This window comes from Chenopodium album, chromosome 6 (assembly GCF_948465745.1).
Source record: "Chenopodium album chromosome 6, dcCheAlbu1.1, whole genome shotgun sequence".
Taxonomy (NCBI): Eukaryota; Viridiplantae; Streptophyta; class Magnoliopsida; order Caryophyllales; family Amaranthaceae; genus Chenopodium; species Chenopodium album.
In genome coordinates this window covers 2,521,541-2,542,185 of record NC_137839.1, presented here as the reverse complement: position 1 = coordinate 2,542,185, position 20,645 = coordinate 2,521,541, and the positions used below count along the sequence as shown (strand labels likewise).

Here is a 20,645-nt window from a genome sequence, read left to right as displayed (position 1 = left end):
AATATCATTGATACAAAACAATTTGTTATCTAGTAGACATGTAATGACTAATAATAATGTTGGTGTAAATGTTCGATTTAATACATTAAAAAAAAAAAAATTAGCAAAAAAATAGATTAAATAAAATAAATGTTCAAAACCCGTTGGGTTGACCCAAATCCAAAACTTTGGGCAAGGGTTGAACATTTCTTGACTCGTAACCTAAAGTGATCCAACCGAGATGACTCATGACCCGACCCTAATTGGCAGATCTATACAGTGATAAAATTCTATTAGATTGTGAAGTATATTATTTTAACTTATTAGTATGTATTATAAAGGTATGTTTTACACTTTAAACTGCTTTCTTCGCTCCAAAAAATATTATGATATAAAAAATAAATTTATATGATAATTTTTTAAAATAATAATCTAATAATTTTTGTAAATAAAATTATAATTCAATTTGTACATATGAAACATTGGTATTTTATTGAAAATAAAACTCTAAACTAACAATTTTATCTTAAAATTCTATCCAAATAGAATTCTTAACTAACTTTTTTATATTATAATGTCTATTTAAATATAACCAATGTGGCACGACACTTGGCGAAAAGTTGGAACGCCAAGTGTCGTTGTCTCGTGACCTGGCTAAAAGTTTAGCTTTATATATTAGTTATATGATATGATGTTAACATAACTTTATAAAAAGATTTAGTTGACAACTTGGTATAAGATAAAATTTATGGGTTTTTTTTTATCTTTTTTGAAAACAAATTTATGGTAATTTGATATTGGGTAGATTTTTAGGAAAGTATACATATGATGGTTCTTATATTTTTTTTGAATAAATATTGAGTAGAATTTTATATTGTTTAGGTTATCTTGTGTATGCTATAAATATTGGTGAATATTAGCAATAAATCATCTCATCAATATTTTACAAGGTTTTACCCCAATCATAATTATTGTTAAACATTTAGGTGATAGTCATGAAAAGAATGGCTAAAAGTGAGAACAATTTATCATTGCCAATGGAAATACTCCTCTATGAAATACTCCATAGATTACCCACCAAATCTATTACGTAGTATAAGATTTAAGTGCTTAAACAAAGAATTTTATAATTACATCTCCTCTCCAAAATTCGTGGATCTTCACCTCCAACAAGCTCTCTTAACTAAAGCTAACCGACTTCGCACTCCACTGCGATCAATATCCCTGTTCCCCCAACCTTGTATAAGGTTGAAAATAAGGGTGAAAAACCCGGGTCTAGTTATGTGGTAGGAACGTGCAATGGTTTGGTTTGTCTAGGATTTCCTTGGTCTACATTCAGTAAATGGGGGGAACGCTTTATGTTTTTGAATCCATTAACTGGGACGTATAGAGCAGAATTGTGTTTTGAAAAGTTAGGTTCACGAAAGGGTACGTCAACCACGAGTTTTGGGTTTGGGTATGACAGAAGAAAGGATGATTATAAAATTGTTGAAGTTACAAATTACTTATGGAACTATCCAACACCGGTTCTTGGAACCGCGTTGAGGCAGCTTCTTATCAGGATTCATACCAACCACGCCCGATGAGTGGTGTCTTTATAAATAGCAATTTACTTCACTGGTTGTTCTGGTACCTAGATGAGGGAATATTTCGAATTGGTTGCTTCGATTTAGAGACAGAGCGATGGACCGCTTATTATTCTGCTCCTGACAGTAAATACTTTAGTGTCGATGAACCTAATTTGCCGGGTACCATTGATGGTTGTTTGTGTTACTCGATTAACATTATAGCCAAAAAATACACTCATGTATGGATCATGAAGGAGTACGGAGTAGAAAAGTCGTGGATGAGATTGTTTATTATTACTCCTCGACTGTCTTTAACTTCCCATCCGTTTGTTTATTGGAGGAGAAAAACAAGAGAAGTTTTGCTCAACTTAGACCACCCTCAACTTGAAGGTGAAGGCTGTTTTTGGTATAACTTTGGAGATGAATCAACTAAAAGGCTTACATTCAATGGGGCTCCTCCTTCTTTAAAGCTTCTCACCTCATGCCTCCAAACTCTTGTTCCCGTTCCCCTTCATAATGGTTGTCAAATTAAAAATACCTAAGCAACTAGTATCGATGAAGATGAAGGTCACGTATGAAATTCTACAAGCCAATAAATACCAAATAGCATTATTTTGTCCATGATAAGGCTATCTTAAAGAACCCAAGTTGCATTGTTTTATTTGATTTTAGCATTTGAAAGTTGAACTATCTATGTGAGCTTAAGAAACTTACATATTGAATTTAAATCCTCACTTAATTACATATCCTATCCCTTAACACTTATTAACTCACAAATTTGACTAATTAATGAATTGGAATAATTTGATAACAGAATAACAAACCACATAGCACAAAACTCAACTAAACTCAACTACGGAGTAACTCGTAGTATAATACCAAGAAAAATCTACTGCTCATAATATATCTCATATAATACCAAGTAGTAATAATTGTACTAGTTGTTTATGCCCTTACCCCCATCCCACTCCCAAAGGTCTTACGTGATAACCTAAGCCAAATTTGACTTGTGAGAGATTCCAATCTAATAACTCGATAGGACACCTACTCCTTATCCAAAAAGAAAGGGAAAAAATTGTACAACACTATAAATGCAGTCCACTATCCAGGCTTGATTATAGCTCATGGCAACTAATTAGTACTCCATATCAACCACAAGTACAAATACAAACAAAAGGCTAAACCAATGGTTCAGTTGTTCAATTCAACACATCTATAATAATTCAATAGCAACAATATCAAGCACAACTTTATAAGAATCACAGAATCAAAGGTATCAAACCACCCATCTTTCTCTGTCCACCAAAAGAACACATTATTGACAAAAATAGAGTAATACAACATGTATTAGCTTATATACGTAAAATCAGAGTAATTTACGTAAAATCAGAGTATTGATTTTGTACATCCATTACTCATAGCATATACAAGTTCCGCATACAAATCCTGGTTTCTAATCCTAAGCTTAAGTAAGATTCCAAGAAACCAATTGGTTACAAGGAGCAGCTTTCGAACGAGTATTTTCCTCCCTATTACTCATCAAATCATCCTCGTCAACAAGTGCCCTGTTTGAATTACATTAGAAGTTTGAATATTAATCTTCGTAGGCCTTCTACATCTGTTACTGCACAGAGAACAAATGCAAAAGACCCATGTAAATTACAACAAGATTACTAATTTACCTAAACCATAATTATACGAGGAAGACAGATAAACACCTTTAATCATCAGGAAGAAGAGCAATCTCAATTTCTTGCAGTGATCTTCCTTTTGTCTCTATCACATTCTTCTTAACAAAGGCAACAGCAATCAAGCATATAGTGCTGAACACAGTATAGAGGAGCTGCGGTCCAAAATTTTCAAGTAGTCGCAAGAACAACAAGCCAACTAAGAAGTTAAAGACCTGTAAATATGGCAACGAAGTAATCACTGTTAATTGTTTTGAGCTCTCATTTGATGCAGAACTTCTACACCTGTACTAACTCCACAAAACAGGCAACGCAAGCCAAAAATCATAGATTCGATAACAACATCAAAATTAAACCAATGGCTCTAATATTTAAAACATAAAAGTCCGTAGTCATTCTTGCTGTACAAGTTTAGGCTATATTTAATGAACTTGTCCCATACACAATGACTATATCCTATTCTGTATTTCATGAAAAATGAAAAATATTGATAGTTACTTACACACGCAAAACACAGATAGTTTGTGGAGGCATTAAATATAAACACAGATGTCATACATTGTTACTAAGGAAACAAGGAATTATCAGAAACCTACCCAATGGACAGACATACAGAAAGCTATTGCTTTTGCTCTAATTCGGCTGGGAAATATTTCCGGGAGTAGCAAGCCGGGAACAGGACCGGCACCAACTGCAAATGCTAGAACATATCTGCAAAAGTTAAAGCAAAGTCAGACAAGTTATCTTTTATCAATTTCTGAAATTAGTTTCCAAGTCACATACAGACTACAGTGAACATATTGTCCCAAAAAGTGACTTTTTCAGCTATACGTCATTTGTGTATAAACCTCAGCAGCCGTTTCAGGTAAAATGCAAAAGTATGGTGACAATTTAATGCAAACATAACATTTAAAGATCTATTTCATAACACCAAACAGATAGGGGATAAATTGGATTTCTTTTTTGCTGCAACACACTTTTTCTCCTCCATTGGTTAATGATAACAAGGAAGGTAAAGATAAAATAACAAAGCTGAACTCACAGAGTTAACAAATAAAACTTACGTTAGATTTCATGAAAGAGCAAAATGAATCACTTCTCAAATTCTCAACATCAGCCAGTATTATGGTACAATAGTTTAAATTAACAGGAAATTAGATAGCTTTTGAAAAGTAAAACACTGCATAATGTCAAACTCAGTGGTCCGCTTTTGAGTATGCCAAAGCCAGGCAAATTAAAGCTAATAGTTAAAAATACTCACAATAGTACACCACCAATGGATAAGTAAAATGTTGCTGCCTTTGGCATATAGGAACTAGCCCCAGCAACCTGCAGGCCCATCGATACAGCCTGTACACACAGCAAGCATTTTGTGTTACAAAACATGTACTTTTAAGCAGGGTTTGATGAAAACAAAGGACAAAGGGATCATAGAGGTTGTGAGGGAAAGGGAGGAGGGAGAACATTGACGGCAGAAAATCTAAACAAAATAAATTAAAAATTACCATGCCCAAGAAACTCCAAAGCAGCAGCAGTTTTCTCCCCAACTTGTCCATTAATGCCATGGCAATAAAGGAGCCTAACGATATTTATCAGTGAGAGACCGATAAAAAAAAAAGATACAGCATATACAAGAAAACTAGTCAACAACGAATTTCACCTGTTAAGTTGGAGATCCCTATGAACACGTTTGTAAGGTTGGATGGCACACCAAGACTCTTAAATACAGTTGAAGAGAAATAAAAAACAGCATTTATACCAGATAGCTGCTGCAAAGCATACAGGGTTGATCCAATAAAAACAACTGCAAAAGGAATAAGTGAATACAAGCATCTCTGGCAAATTATGAAAATTTTGTAAATGAACTACTGAAAGTGTATCTACACCACAGTAGTACTGCACATACCTCTTGAATGTCGACCAGTGAGCAATTCCAACAACTTCACTTCCTCAGTGTCTCCTCTATCAGATTTTTCCAGTTCCACCATTGCAGATTGGACAAAAGATCCTCCCAAAAGTTTTTCGAATTCAGCCTCAGCCTCTGAGCTTCTTCCTTGCTAAGTCACGTGCAAGAACAGTTGTAAGCATCAAAACCAACAATAGTGAAAATGAAAGAGCAACTGACAGCAAGTCTGATACATGGAGCATAAGCACCAGAGAGACTGAAACTGGCCTGAGTTGCCTTGCAAGCAAAAGTTCCAAAAAGGAAGAACATAACTCATCATCAAGATAGATTTTACACAAATCACATATGTCTCAAACGGAGAATATATTCTCTAACTCATGGTACACTTATGTCCAAGAAAATTTACTTAATAGAAAATGAAAGGCTCGAGAAAGGTCCTCACCCAATGAACAAAGATAACAAGTACATATACTTGCAAGTCTATCACCTTAGCGCAAACAATACATCCATAATTATTTAGAAATACAAGGCTTATCAAGAAAGCAGCAGAACATCTTTTTCTATTACCACAGCGACAATTCGTGGTAACTTCTTGAGGTCAAAATTGTCAACTAGCAGACAGATTTGAAATTTAAACCATAAAATAGAAACGGGGAAAGTTGTGCACAATTAACATATAAGAACTTAAAGAGAACACATGGGGGGTCGAAAATTTGTCACATATATACAAAAGCAGATAACATGCCACAATGCCAGTACCAAAAATATAAATACTCCCTGTAATGAGGAGAGGTGTGGAATTGACAATGTTGTATTATCAATGCAATTAAATTATTAATTTGAGTACTTTGAGTGGCTGAACACACAAGCTACTAGCTAAAGTAGAATACTATTCACTGACAAATTTCTACAGTACTTATCATTCCTCTAAATGATCTCCTCTATAGATATGTATTTTTCCCTCTCACCTCTAACTACTCTCTGCCTTCCTCTCTAAGCTAATCCAATATCAATATCCCTTCACCCCTGATTTATTTCCCTACTTCTGCCCTATATATAAATTTTTTTTTAAATTAATCTATTCATCTCTAAGTAATAGGACGCATTAATTGAGGAGTCTTTATACAGGAATGATTTAAAATTTCCCTTATATATCTCTACCATACATCCATGCCAATGTAGTCATTCTATAGAATTCTTACGTAAGGAAATTGATAAGAATAATATGAAAAACCTTAAAGATACACTTAACTAGAGTTAAATAGTAGCCAATTAATTGTTGAGGTCATAAAGTAGAAATTTGGCCTAATGAACTACTTCGTATTATTTAGGGGATAAGGGAGTACTATTCAGGATCTCCCATGCAATTCCTCTTAGCTTTTAATTAAAAGTCATCATTTAGCTCTCCACTCTTTTCCTTTTCTATTCTATCATTTTCTATTACATTTTTCAAATAACATTCAGACAATACTCTTACAACCTGTCAATAAAGATCATTAGATTGGGACAGAGAGTGATGAGGAAGATTAGCACCACTGAGATTGTAAGACCTTCCAGATTCCTAGTTGGAGGGGCACAGTATTATCTTATCTCCCCTCTCCCCTGATGCATGGTACATCTTTTACTAGTCAGGCATTACTAAGTATCAGATTGCTTTCTGTTACCCTATAAAGCAACAGTATGCTACGTTCCAGGAGCAGTGGATTGGCAACCAAGAGGCGTAAAGATCACAGTACTTTTCACTAGGACATTGGATGCAAAGAAAGAAAAAGAACATCAACAAAGTATCAAGCGGGCTGAGACAGTTTGTTTTATGACATGTAAAAAGCAATTTGAGAATCTTGCAGCAACCTAATGATGGGTGCCAGGCAAGCAACTGAAAGTTGAAATTGGCAGAATTCAAAAGACAAAATGTCCAGATGCTTCATTACTTGAGGATTCAAGTCTGGTGCATCCATGTACAGATTAAACATAATACAAAAAGGAAAAGGAGAAAACCTTGTAAAGCCAAATTGGACTCTCAGCACAGAATATCATACCCAGAGCTAGTGTGGCAGCTGGAATGGTGGAGAGCCAAAAACACATACGCCACCTGAAAATCAAAGGTAAGATATACATATTCCACTAACCACTTTCACAATATTGAGAAAAAGTGAAATGGCGGAGGTGATACTTGTAAAATAAGTTTACCACTCTGTAATGTCTTTTGATGGAATTCCAACAACTAGAGCTGCCATGAGACCAAGACATGTGGCAATTTGAATGAAGCTTCCATAGGTACCTCTAACAAAAGCTGGGGAAATCTAAATTTATACATAACAAAAAGAAAATTCTTTCGTTAAGGGGGATAAAAAAGCAAGTGACCAGGATATATACTTTGATCTATACAGATCATAAAGCATACCTCAGCAACATAAAGAGCAGCAATTGAGGAACCCAGACCCATTCCAGTCCCAACTAACAGCCTTCCCAATAGCATACCTTGCAACGTGTTTGACATTGCACTGAAGAAAAAAATTGACAGGTCAGCTCAACATAATCTAGTACTACAAGGATTACAAGTCCGGGACTCTTAACAACAATCAATATGGAGAACAAGCCAAGGAATCAAAAAACTACCTCATAGAAGCACCTATTATCATTGGAAGAGCAGATAGCTGAAAAGCTCTACGACGTCCAAACCCATCAGCAATTGAACCACTAAAAACACATCCAACAAAGGCACCCCCAAGGCATGTACTCACCACAAGACCTTCATTTAAAACAACTAGAGTTCAATAACAGAGTATAATGACTTAAAATAATCCACAACTTTCAATTTCACATGCATCACCTTCTGCCAACGTGTTGCCTTTGAAACCAAGATCCATAGAAATGCTTTCAAGTGGTTCATTAACAACTCTGCTCCAAAAAAGAATTACAGGAGTTATCACAAGTTCAACTTTCATTCATGTACTGTCACATGTAAATAAACAAAGCTAAGAAGGTCTCAAACAAACCCAATATGGTAGCCAAACAAGAACGAAGTTAATGTCGCCACAAGTACATGAGGCAATGATCGCTTCCACGAAGGATTCCCGCTTTCTTGCCATGTATCATTCTGCAAGAAACCTAAAAAAAAAAGCAGCTACAACATCATTTGCCACTCAAATTTGGTCACTCATAACTATATTAGTTTCGATAATTTTTCCAAATGCAAACACGACGAGCTATATAGTTAAACACACTAAAGATCAAACCAAAATCTAAACAACCTCCGCCGAGACACGGAGGAAACCTGAGATGTGATCTTATCTTACAATCGAGCATCCTAATTAATTCAACCAAAACTAATAAATGATGAAATTCTGGCTCTACTTCACACTACTCCCCTTAAATCATACTCTACATAAACTTTGAGTAATATACCTGAATTATCTTCTTCGTCCATTGTTTCCGTATATTCTCTGGAATTCATTCGTTTATAAGTCGGAAAATTCATTCCAACTTCAAAATCAACACTTGCGCATCAAATTTCAGAATACTTTCGCGGAAATCTGCAGAATCAAACAAAAACACATCAAAATCATTTTAATTTCTCACACTTTAGATCATTATGCTCCAGAATTTCCACACTTAAGATCAAGTTACTCTGATTTCAGATTTTCTTTTCGCCGACAACAAAAAACATCAGAAATCAAACAAAATCAAAATCCTAAATCACAAACAATTACACTAATCATACCAAAAAAAAAAAAAGCAAAAATAACAGCAATAATAGCAATCAAAACAAGGAGTAGCAATAATGAAAAGATGAATTTACAGATTAATTACCTGAAAATCACTAATTATTGTTGAAGATTGATAACAATGATGAAGAATTTGTTGAATTTTGTATGATTTAGGATGAATTATTTGGTAGGAGAAGTCGGGAGTAAAGGAGTGGAGAAGGTACGCGAAGTTCCTTAGATGAGCGGGTAATTTCGTAGGGGAGGAGAGAGAAAGTGGAAGAGAAAAGGAGGAAGAAAGAATGAATGCTTTTATTGTATTGATGGATGTTTTGGGAAGTGGGTTAGCTTATGATTTACTCCTACAACAAAGGATTAGATAAATACAACAAAGGCAAAACCGTATCTTTCTTCCTTTTGTGTCGTGGAAAAGAGGTGTCATGGTCCAATTCCACTAATTTGTCAAAGGAAATGTTGTCAACGTTATTCCAATTTTTTTTTACCCCATCCGTTTCCTTTATGTATTGTTATATTCTTGGGTTTTAACCATCAACTTAACCTTTTGATTGAGTTGGTCCACTAATTTGGTATCGAAGTTAGCGTGACATAAAAATCACGGGTTCGAATCCCATCCACCGCCCACTTTCAAGTGGGATGCATACACACTTCTAGCCCCCAAACAGGCTCTTGTGTGAGGGGGCGTGATAGAGTATAAAACATATTCCTTTCTCATCATTTTGCTTGTTTGTGCCCAATTTAAACCACGTTCTACTATTTTCATTTAGTCACATGTGTCCTATTGAGTGGATCTTATTTTTAAGCTGGTCATAGCTAGTACGTGGCAAGAAAAAGTCATGATAGGTCAAAGTACTACCATCTTTTATAAGCAAATCTCATGTAATTTGACTTGCCTCATGTGTTTTGTTGTGCCGAGATACACATACTAATGAGCTCCCTAAATATTTTTTTATAACATGACCCTCCCACTTGCCTCTCATGGAATAGAAAAATACGGGTCCAAAGGATTTATTAGTAGCAGTGCAGCACAAATAGAGAACATTGCAATGAGCCATACCATATACGTAGTAAAACAACCAATTGGATGTTGGTGTAGTGGTGATTGAGACGTAGTAAAACAACCAATTGGATGTTGGTGTAGTGGTGATTGAGACTACACTTGGTAGGGAGAACTTATGTTCGATCCTCTACAAGTCTCCAACAACAATTGAGAGAGAAATAGAACCTAACCACTCAAAACTGATCCCGAATCCGGATTAGGCCAAAGGGTGATACTCCGTAGTAAAACACATCAAAACAAAGTCATTGAAGTGCAATTAGGGCGTGTTCGGCGCTAGCGTTTGAGTAGCTTTTAGGTAGCTTATAGTGGTTTGACTTGGTCAAATCACTACTTAACAAAAAATATAAGTGTTTGGCGAAATAGTGGTTTGAGTAGCTTTTAGTGGTGAAGGTAGCTTTTATGAAAAGTTAGAAATATTAGCTTTTGAAATTAGAGGTATCTTTTAATTTAATCTATAGTATTAAATATAAAATAATGATTTTTAAATGTAACAGCTAGTCAACCGCTACTTTACCGAACACTCATACCTAAATTATCTATCTGCACAGCTAACAGCTAAAAATACCTACATCTACCTACACAGCTAACATCTACCTTTGCAGCTATATTTTGCCGAACACGCCCTAGGATAACATAGAACCTTCATCGGGCCCATCCTATTGACTACGCCAGTACGCCCTTATACAAACCAGTCAAGTCTAAAGTCTACTAGGGTTTAGCATCTCTCCATCCTCAACAATAATCCATTCGATTTTCTCCTTTTAGAGAGAGAAGCAGAGAATAATTAGAGAGAGAAGCAATGGGGTCGCGAGATGAGTCGGCGCCACACCAACCTCTGCTTAGCAGCCTTGTCGTTCGCCCGTCCGACAGCGGCGGCGCTGGCGGCGCTGGTAGTGATTACGAGCCCGGCGAAGTTCGCCGTGACGCTCCTCCTTATTCTCGCCCTGATCGTTATTCCGATGATCCTGGTTCGTCTTTTATCTCTTTTCTCAGATCTGATTCTGTTTATTGATTTTCTGTTTTTATTTTATTTGAATTTCAATTTTATTTTTAGGGTTTCATTGAAATCTGATTAGGGTTTGTTGTATCGAAGTGTGTCGATTTCTGGTTTGATTTGGTGCATTAAGTTTTTTTTTTTTTTTTTTTTTTTTAATTTTGCGTAATATGATGATTTTCATGCTCTTCGATTTTTGATGTGATTGTTTTATTCGGGGTGTTTATCCTAAATTATGCTGCTCATGAAGTTTAAATTGCCCCTTTTTATAATATTGAAATTTGAAATGCCCCCTTTCTTTATTGAGTCTGAATTTATGATTCCGTACATGTCTAGATTTTTATTTGTTGGGTGTAAATTTATGAGGGGGTGTGTCAATACTGTCAAAAAAGCTCAATTTCTTGAATTTGAAATCAATTTGTGTTGGTATCCTTTCATGCTATTGGGGAAGTATGGGAGATATTGTATATCAATGTGATTTGCAAGCTTAAATCTTGTTACTTCCGGTGCCTAACCGGCTGTGATAATGTTGATGTTGTCATATATGAAGTGCCATCATCAAAACTGAATTCCAACTTCTCAATTCTTACAAACATTATTTGGGAGATTTTATCCACCTTTTAATTTTGCATGCCGAATATTTAAGGTCTTAAGGTGCATCTAGTCAGAGTCAAGGCATGCATCCCTGGAACTGTCACCAAACAATTTCATGAATTATATGTATAGGAGCATTTTTGTGTTCATCTCCTATAATTATACTCCACCAATTAAAATGGTACATTATCTATTTTTTTTCCTGTATCAATCAGTTGAAAGCTGCTGAGTTATCTGTCCCGCATGACATGTCATATGCTTTATCTCAAAACGTGGTTTTTCTGCATGCAATATAATGAATGGTGAATGAAATTGTTTATTGCATGTCACAGCTACAGTTATCGCCTGGTGCAAGAATGGGGATCTTGAGGAAGGCATATTTTGTGTGAATGCGGGTTTTGAATTGGGTTTTGGGGGTTCTTTTCCTTTTTCTGGTTTTCAGGGGTAATTGTGAATGCGGCATTTCCCTTAAAATAAGTATTTACATGACTTGGAAACCTGATTTATTTTCGGTGTCATTTGGTTACAAGTATAATACCAAGGTTCCATTTTTTGGGAGTTAAGGAACTTTGACACCGGTTTATAGAGGTCTCCTTTGGAGGATTCACCTTGGATGTTTTTATTAATGTGATGCTGGAAAAGCCTCAAGATGGCCTTATTGATTGGAGTAGGTAAAGGTGGAAATTCATATTTGATTAATGGTTGAAGGGTCAGGAGTTTATATGAATTGTCAGGGACATCAGCTTGATTATGGGTTCTTTGCTGTGGAATCGGCTGGAAATAAGTTAAAATCTAGCCCACAATGATGCATACTTTTCCTGGATTGGAATTTTGCCAAATTTGTGATTAGGATCTTGTTTGTTGCCCAAAATTGGTTTGGAAGTATTTTTTAGATGGTAAGCTTTGATGTAAAATTGATGGTCAGTTTGAGGTAAAGATGGGGTACGTATTGCAATGGAGGTGGTGGTCAATCAGTTTGTCTTACCAGTTATGCAGAAAACCTTTCAGTTTATGTCATTTGAATTCTTAAGTGTGGCATATTTTGGCAGTAGGTTTCTGGTATACAATTGTAAGTTTGCAAGAGGGAGAATTTGTTGCTTGGCTGGACAACCTTGGCTCTCTCTCTTAGTCCATTGCAGAAGATTAGGTTTTATGCAAATTGTTAGAGTGGAAGTCTGCCTTTCAGGCTTCATATATATCTCAATATTGTACATCTGGATAAATGCCAATCTAGGATAGATATCTTGGTCAGGGTTATAAAATGTTTTGTGTCTAGTTACTGATGGCATATATATTCTCTTACACGAGGGACATCTATTGTTTGGGATTGAAGATGTTCAGAGGATAATTCTGCACGTGCTATGGCAAGGTTATCTATTATTTTCTGTCACATGGCATGTTGTGAGAGGGACATCTGTTGCTGGGGGGGATCATATATGTTTTTTCCCACGTTGGGGACGGTTGTGCCAACACTCCTCAAAGGTCTGTCAAACAAATTGGTGTACAACGTTAGAGCAAAATATTTGGGAGAAAATACAAAGGCGGTTGGGATCATTTGTATGGCTCACTCACCGAGTGGTAGTTTTCAGGTCTAAGATCTCATTTTGTGGTCTCAGCCTCAGCCATCAAGTCACTGAAATATCTTGCTTCCACAGTTTCCCGGGTTCAAGATGCTTTTCTTGGGCCTTCACTCTTGAATTAGCCTTACTCCTAATTTTCTGTGGAAGTTGTTTAAAACCAAACCTTGAGGATATTTAGCTTGTGTGCTTTTAGTATTAGTCTCTTTAGTGTTAGCTCTCACTGGCTGTAGACAGCTTATTGGGATTGCGTTCGCTGGTTTACCACTTTGCTGAAAACCCTATTGCCACTTTGCCGTCGGAAAGATGGTTCAAATTTTAGATATTAGTAGTTTCATATGGATTTTAACATGTATTCTTGCTTCAGAACATTTTGGTGAATTGGATCATGTTAGAATTGGGATTAATACAAATCTCTGCTGGTATTTGGTTAAAATTGATGATCTGTTTATGGTTAATAAACTCATGCATATATTTCGGGCTGCTTGTTTGAGAAAACAGGGACTGCTATCTTGTTCTATAATCTTGTGATATACTAATACTGGTCGGGAGGCTGTTGGTAATAGTCTCCAACCAAGTTATGTGGGCTGTGAATTGAACCTTCTGATAGTTTATATGGACTATTTAATCTTCTTACCATGATATTAGTAGCAGTTGTTCATTTCAACATCATCAGTGTTGTTTTCTTGTTCTTCTACAAAATACATTCACCAGGGTATAGAGCACGGGCGGTTTCTGGTTCTCCTGTGCGTCGCAGAGAAGTGGAACGTAGATATAGTCCTGCTCCCATTGATCGTTTAGATGGCCCACCTCGGCATCGTGGATTTGGGGGTGGGAGAGAGAACGTGAGGTCTCCTGGTCGTTACCGAGACTTTTCACCCCCTCATTCTCGAGGAAGGGGTGGTCGTCCGTTTGGAAGAGGATTTGATGGTCCTGGTCATGGTCCTGGGGCAGCCAGAGGGGAAGGAATGCACAAGAACAACCCTAATGTTCGGCCAAGAGAAGGGGACTGGTACTGCACGGATCCAGCGTAAGTGTACTGTTGTTTCAACTATCACCCCATATATCTCCCCTCTTACCCCTCTTTTTCAATTTACTGTGTGATCCCTTTCTATCCTTTGCATTCATTGGTTGTACTGTACTACTGTTGCATGTTTTATAAAGTGCTATAAACTAAAATTATACCCATTTCACCATTTGGATGGTTCTGATCTCACATGATCTACCTCATTTTACACAAGAATGTTCGTTTTTTGTTTCAGCAACTTGCTTGTTTAAGTTTCATCTATTTATGCTTAAGCTGCTTCATTTGCTGTCTCAGGTGTGGGAACTTAAACTTTGCCAGGCGAGAGTACTGCAACAACTGTAAAAGGTCTCGTTATGCTCCTGCTGGAAGTCCCCGGAGAGGATATGGCGGCCCACCTCCACCAATGGGGCCGCCACGTCGTTTCCCAGGCCCACCAATAGATCGCTCGCCTGGCAGGTTTGGTAATGGCTACAGATCTCCTCCTCCACGTGGCTGGCCAAGAGATGGGCCAAGAGATTTCGGACCTGGTGGGCCGCCTCCTAGACATGAAGGCAGGTTTCCTGACCACCACCTCCGAAGGGATCGGCTTGACTACCCTGATGAAGATTTTAGAAATCGTGGCAAGTTTGACAGGCCACCACCACCAGAATGGGGTCCACGAGACCATGGACGAGATGGATTTTTGGACAGGAAAGGGTATGAGAGGCGGCCATTATCTCCTCTTGCACCTCCGCTGCCACCACCTCGTGGACGATGGGCTGATCGTGATATGAGAGAGAGGAGTCGCTCTCCCATTAGAGGTGGACCGACACCAAAAGACTTCCGTAGGGACCCTTACATTGAAAGGGGAAGGGATGACAGACGTGGGGCTGGTCGAGACCGGATTGGCAATGTGTATTAGATGTAGATTAGATTTGGCAAGCGTTAGCTGTATTAGCTGTTGGGATTGTCTCTTCCCAAATATCATAGATTCAGTTTCTACTTTCTTGTTTTTGAGTAGAATTTTTGAGACAGTTATCTTACTGAAATGTGACTATGTTACTGTTATCTGTGTTATACAGGATCAGTGCTGTGTGGTACAGTTGCAACCTCATTTTAATACTCCGCAGTTGAGTTTAATTGAGTTTTGTGCTGTGTGGTATGTTATTCTGTTATCAAATTATTCTAATTTATTAATTAGTCAAATTTGTGGGTTATTAAGTGTTGAGGGATATGTGTGGGTTTTTTTTAAGCAGTAAGCGAGGATTTAAATTCAATGAGTAAGTTTCATAAGCTCACATAGATAGTTCAACATTCACATGCTTAAATCAAACAAAACAAATGCAACTTGTGTTCTTTAATTTAACCTGATCATGGACAAAATAATGCTATTTGGTATTTATTGGCTTGTAGAATTTCATATGTGCCCTTCATCTTCGTCGATATTAGTTGCTTAGGGATTTTTAATGTGACAACCACCATGAAGGGGAACAAGAGTTTCGAGGCATGAGGTGAGAAGCTTGAAAGAAGGAGGAGCCCCATTGAATGTAAGCCTTTTAGTTTCTTCATCTCCAAAGTAATACCAAAAATAGCCTTCACCTTCTAGTTGAGGCCTTGAGGGTGGTCTAAGTTGAGCCAAAGTTCTCTTGTTTTTCTCCTCCAATAAACAAACAGAAGGGGAGTTAAAGATAGTCGAGGAGCAATACTAAACAATCTCATCCAAGACTGTTCTACTCCGTGCTCCTTCATGATCAATACATGAGTGCATTTTTTGCTAGAATGTTAACCGAGAAACACAAACAACCATCAATAGTACCCGCCAAAATAGGTGCATTGACTGCAATACAGTAGTGTTTATTATTGTCAAGAGGAGAATAATAAGCGGTCCATCGCTCTATCTCTAAATCGAAGCAACCAATTCGAAACATTTCCTGAGTTGGGTACGAGAACAACTAGTGAAGTAAATTGCTATGTATAAGGACACCACTCATTGGGCGTGGTTGGTATGAATCCTGATAAGAAGCTGCTTCAACGTGATTTGAAGAACCGGTGTTGACGCTATAGACTACCACTTCTCTTCCCCCTTGAAGACCAATGTCAAGATAGTTCCAAAAGTAATTTGTAACTTCAACAATTTTATAATCATCCTTTACTAGGTCATACCCGAACCCAAAACTCGTGGTCGAAGGACCCCTTCGTGAACCTAACTTATTAAAAGATACTTCTGCTCTATATGTCCCAGTCAATGGATTCAAAAACATAAAACATTCCCCTAAGTTATTATATTGAATGTAGACCAAGGAAATTGTAGACATACCAAACCATTGTATGTTTCGACCACATAAATGGACTCGGGTTTTTCACCCTTACACAAGGTTGGGGAACATGGATATTGATTGCGAGGGAGTACGAGTTCAAGTCTAAAGAGTAGAGGCATTGATTATTGTTGTCTTTGAAGAGAAGCCGGTTAGTGTTGGTTGAGAGAGCTCGTCGGAGGTGAAGATCCACGAATTTTGGGGAGGAGATGTAGTTATAAAATTCTTTGTAAAAGCACTTAATCCTTATAATAGATCTTGTGAGTAATCTATGGAGTATTTCCATTGGCATTTGGCAATGATGAATTGTTCTCACTTTCACTCATTCTTCTCATCACTATCAGCTAAATGATTAACAAGAATTATGATTGAGGGTAAAACCTTGTAAAATATTGATGAGATGAATTATTGATAATATTAACCAATATTTATAGCATACAACAAAATAACCTAAATAATATAATATTCTACATTTATTTTTAAAAAATAAAATCATACAAGTTGTATGACGGTGGCAATCTAGTATTTTTTTTTTTTTTGTTAAGTGAATTAAAAATATTTAAATTAACTTTGAATCAAATATAATAAATTTATTCATTTAAATCATAAAAAAAACATGTAAATGCATTTTCCTAATTACTTACAAAACAAAACATAATTTTGTGATAAACAACCATGTATTTTCAGGGTCGTCTCATACAATTCAGGTCATGTTATAATTTATTAATAAGACCCTAATAAAAATAATACAATTTTAATCATAAAAAATAAAATTAAAAAAAATTCTCTATTTTTTTTTTACTTTTCTTAATGAGTTATTCATACTCGAATTTATTTTCCTAATTTTAAGAGGCACAAAAAATTAGAGATAATATAAGGATCAAAACAATATAGTAAAGATGAGATTTATTTTGTTTTTAATAAAATGAAATTCTATTACTATATTAAAATGAAATCAAAATCTAACTTGTATAATTAGTCAAATACGCATATTTAGCTCACTGTTGATCTATATCTCGTATCCTAGATTCCTGTTAATTAGTAATCTACAAACAAGAAGTTTTTGTATTTTAACTTATTTACTCTCGAGATAAAATTTGTATATTAATATTGTTGGTTTTTGCAAAAAATATGGAAATTTATATAAATATAAATACTTAACTTTAGTTTGTGTTATCCATCGTTATTATTATTGAAATAAAATTAGTTATTAATAAGATATGAAAAATTTATTAAAACATATAATATTAACATTATTTATGCATTAATAAATTACGTGAAATTATTCATAAAATAACAAATTATATGTAACTACTTTAATATTATATTGCATATAATTAGTTCATATAATAATGTGTATGGAAACATTACTTAAAATTTGCGTATTATTTTATTCATATTGAATAATTTAATGTTAAATAAATTATATTTTTTTTATTTTATAAAAAGTTTTAAAATAATTTTTAGTTAAAGATAAGTGGGGTACGATGAAAAAATCCATACAGATGAAATTCGTGTAGATACGTGTTGATTGTGTCAATTCATAATATTGTACAAAGTGTTGGATGATTGTGATATATTACGAGAATATATGAATCCTCAAGATAATTGGAATATTGTTCGAAATGGACTAAATGAGATACATGTTAATGTTGGGAGCGGGTCGTTGCGAGTTTTCGATAAGTAATTAAACGTGATAGCATTGGTTTATGTCCAACTAAATGAATTTTAGGAAAAATATTTAATTATAATTTGAAAATCTTACCATAGAATTTATAAAGATCGAAATGAATAGTTTATTACAATGATAATGGAGTTGAATTGCATTTGTAAGAAATGTTATATTTGATGTTAGGTTAATAAGCTAGTAAGTAGGCTAGCTTGATGTGCAATATATAATTTTATAATATAGGTATTAGGAGTACTTGATAACTAATATAGGTATTAGAGTTAATAAAAATGATTTTGTTAAGTTCATATATGTCTTGTATATATAAATTAGTGACTAATGTTACTTAGTAGTGTACATTTGTTTTTGTTAAGTCATCAACGATAGTTTGTTTTTCTTAAGTTTTTTTTAAGTTCTCAATGATATAAATTGTTTTTGTTACTCGAGAAAATGTCACTTGTTACTTTACTCGCTCAATTCACTATATTGCAATGTATGTGTTAGAAATAAACTAAATGTATCAAATACCTATAAGATTGATGAGAAAAACTCACAAACGCGGTCTCTTTTATTAAATTATCGTATTTTGCTAATTATTTTATTTTGTGTTTGAATGTACGGTTATTTCATAAATTGTCCCATTATACACATCCGTTATAACAGTATGAATGGGTGACAAATACAAAATTGATCCTTTTTAATTAAGAATAATTATCAACTCGACTTAGTAACATATCATCTTCTTCTTAATTAAGAATAATTATCAACTCGACTTAGTAACATATCATCTCTTAATTAGGGTTTTACCTTAGTGAACAAAAGAATAATATTCAACATTTTTAGCATTTTATCAAAGAATTTTTTTGGAAATCTTGTAAAAAAAACCACACAATAAAAAAAATGGAACAAATTTATTTATTTATTATGTATTATGTATTTATCAAAGAATCTTTGTGTTTGACATTTTCCTCTCTTTAAATTGAAGATTCTAGATGGAACAAATAAAAAAGATACTCTATACTAATTAAAGGCAAATATATACGAAGTGCTTCGTATATATAACTGTACTGGATACTCGTTTCGTCTCTAAATATAGTTTTCATTTGACTTATTTGGGTCAAATTTAGAAAAAATTGACCATTTGATTGATGATTCGTACAAGATTAAAACTTCTTAGTTGTTCCTAAGTAAACCTATAAATAGCACCTTAGCTAGGTGGTGTGCATGTGAGCCTTAGACTTAGGGTAGTTTTTATTCACCTGATTTTCACTTATCTAAACTTATCATATCTAATATGAACTTACTAAGCCTTATCAAAACTTATTTTAGTGTGGTTTTTTTTTTTTTTTTTTTTTTACAAAATTTCCAAAAAAAGGAAATTTTTTTAAAAAAAACCACCCCAAATACACCACTTTTGTAAAAAAAATCACCCCTTTTTTTTTATGAAAAAAAAACCACCGGCAAAACCCAAAACCAGTAGGAATCATCACCCCTACCCTATTCTGGCTGGTTTTCGTCTATTCCGGCTTGTTTTCCGATTAAAGATCCACGTGTTACCACCCTATTAGTCAAAATTAGTTTTTTTTTTATAAAAAAATCCCCAACCATCCCACAGCAACCACCCATCCCCTTTCTCCTGCCACCGCACCGGAGAAACCAACCCACCCGAACGAACCACTTGCCGAACGACCCCTACCCCAACGCACCCACCTCTGCCGGCGAACGACCAAGCCCCCACACAAGTATATATAGTACCTTCTTCTTCTCCTCCTTTTCAATTCACTCCATTGAAATGCACTTTGAGTTCTTCATTAAAGCTGTTGCACTACGCTTTTCTCTCACTCCATTGAACAATTTCCGTGGTAGGATGAATGCCGCAAGTGGTTAATTGCGACTGGTATTTCGAATTGTAGGACACACAAAAATTTAGGGTTTTGAGGAGATAGAAAGGGGAAACATTACAACGAAATTGGACGGGGCTTAATGGTCGGACAAGCAGGTGTGGGGATTAGTGGGATTCACCGGAAGGGATAGTGGTTGGAGGTGGTGCGACAGGTGGCTGTTATGGGTGAAGTGGTAGGAGAAGGGAAATCGGGTAGCAATTGGGGTTAAAGTTATTTTTAATTTTTTTTTTTTAAAATGATTTTATTTTGTTAATTTAAGCCAATAGAGGAATGGCACGTGGATTCTTTAGTTGGTAAACAAACCGGAATATAAAAAGGATGGTGATCCCTAATGGTTTTGGGTTTTGTAGGTGTTTTTTTTTTAAATTTTTTTTTTTTACAAAAGTGGTGTATTAATTTCTAACAAAAAAGTAAGGCTTTAAAAGCAAAACCCAAACCCTTTGGCTCTTATTTTATCTGCTTTCTCTTCCAACCAAAACCGTCGCAGCAACAACCATCACTCTCTACTTCCCAATACCACCATCACTCTCTACTTTCCAACACCACCATCTTCTTCTTCCTCTCTTTACTTTCTCTCTCCTCCCTTTACTTTCTCTCTCCTCAACAATGAGCAGCTGTTTATGTTAATGTTAATATATATATTTTTTTAGAACAACTTTA

At 35.4% G+C, this 20,645-nt stretch overlaps 2 protein-coding genes across 4 annotated transcripts; one reads left to right on the top strand and one right to left on the bottom strand.

The window, feature by feature from the left end:
• Positions 1-2,837: 2,837 nt before the first annotated feature.
• On the bottom strand, positions 2,838-9,182 carry LOC145634257 (putative plastidic glucose transporter 2). 3 transcript variants are annotated; one of them, XM_081685680.1, is made up of 15 exons: positions 8,955-9,182; positions 8,550-8,677; positions 8,141-8,252; positions 7,975-8,042; positions 7,761-7,893; positions 7,546-7,645; positions 7,332-7,444; positions 7,140-7,233; positions 5,142-5,292; positions 4,896-5,039; positions 4,741-4,814; positions 4,497-4,585; positions 3,832-3,946; positions 3,266-3,450; positions 2,838-3,171 (listed from the first exon to the last, which is right to left on the bottom strand). In XM_081685680.1, exons 2-14 carry the CDS (start codon positions 8,620-8,622, stop codon positions 3,268-3,270), a joined length of 1,449 nt encoding a protein of 482 aa, XP_081541806.1. In that variant the 5' UTR covers positions 8,623-8,677; positions 8,955-9,182; the 3' UTR covers positions 2,838-3,171; positions 3,266-3,267. The 3 variants fall into 3 exon arrangements, with proteins under 3 accessions (XP_081541806.1, XP_081541807.1, XP_081541808.1); XM_081685681.1 differs by having other exon boundaries at positions 2,838-3,165; XM_081685682.1 differs by having other exon boundaries at positions 2,838-3,112.
• A 1,435-nt stretch (positions 9,183-10,617) lies between these two features.
• On the top strand, positions 10,618-15,241 carry LOC145635557 (uncharacterized). The gene is made up of 3 exons (XM_081686864.1): positions 10,618-10,894; positions 13,806-14,121; positions 14,413-15,241. Exons 1-3 carry the CDS (start codon positions 10,726-10,728, stop codon positions 15,017-15,019), a joined length of 1,092 nt encoding a protein of 363 aa, XP_081542990.1. The 5' UTR covers positions 10,618-10,725; the 3' UTR covers positions 15,020-15,241.
• Positions 15,242-20,645: the final 5,404 nt, after the last annotated feature.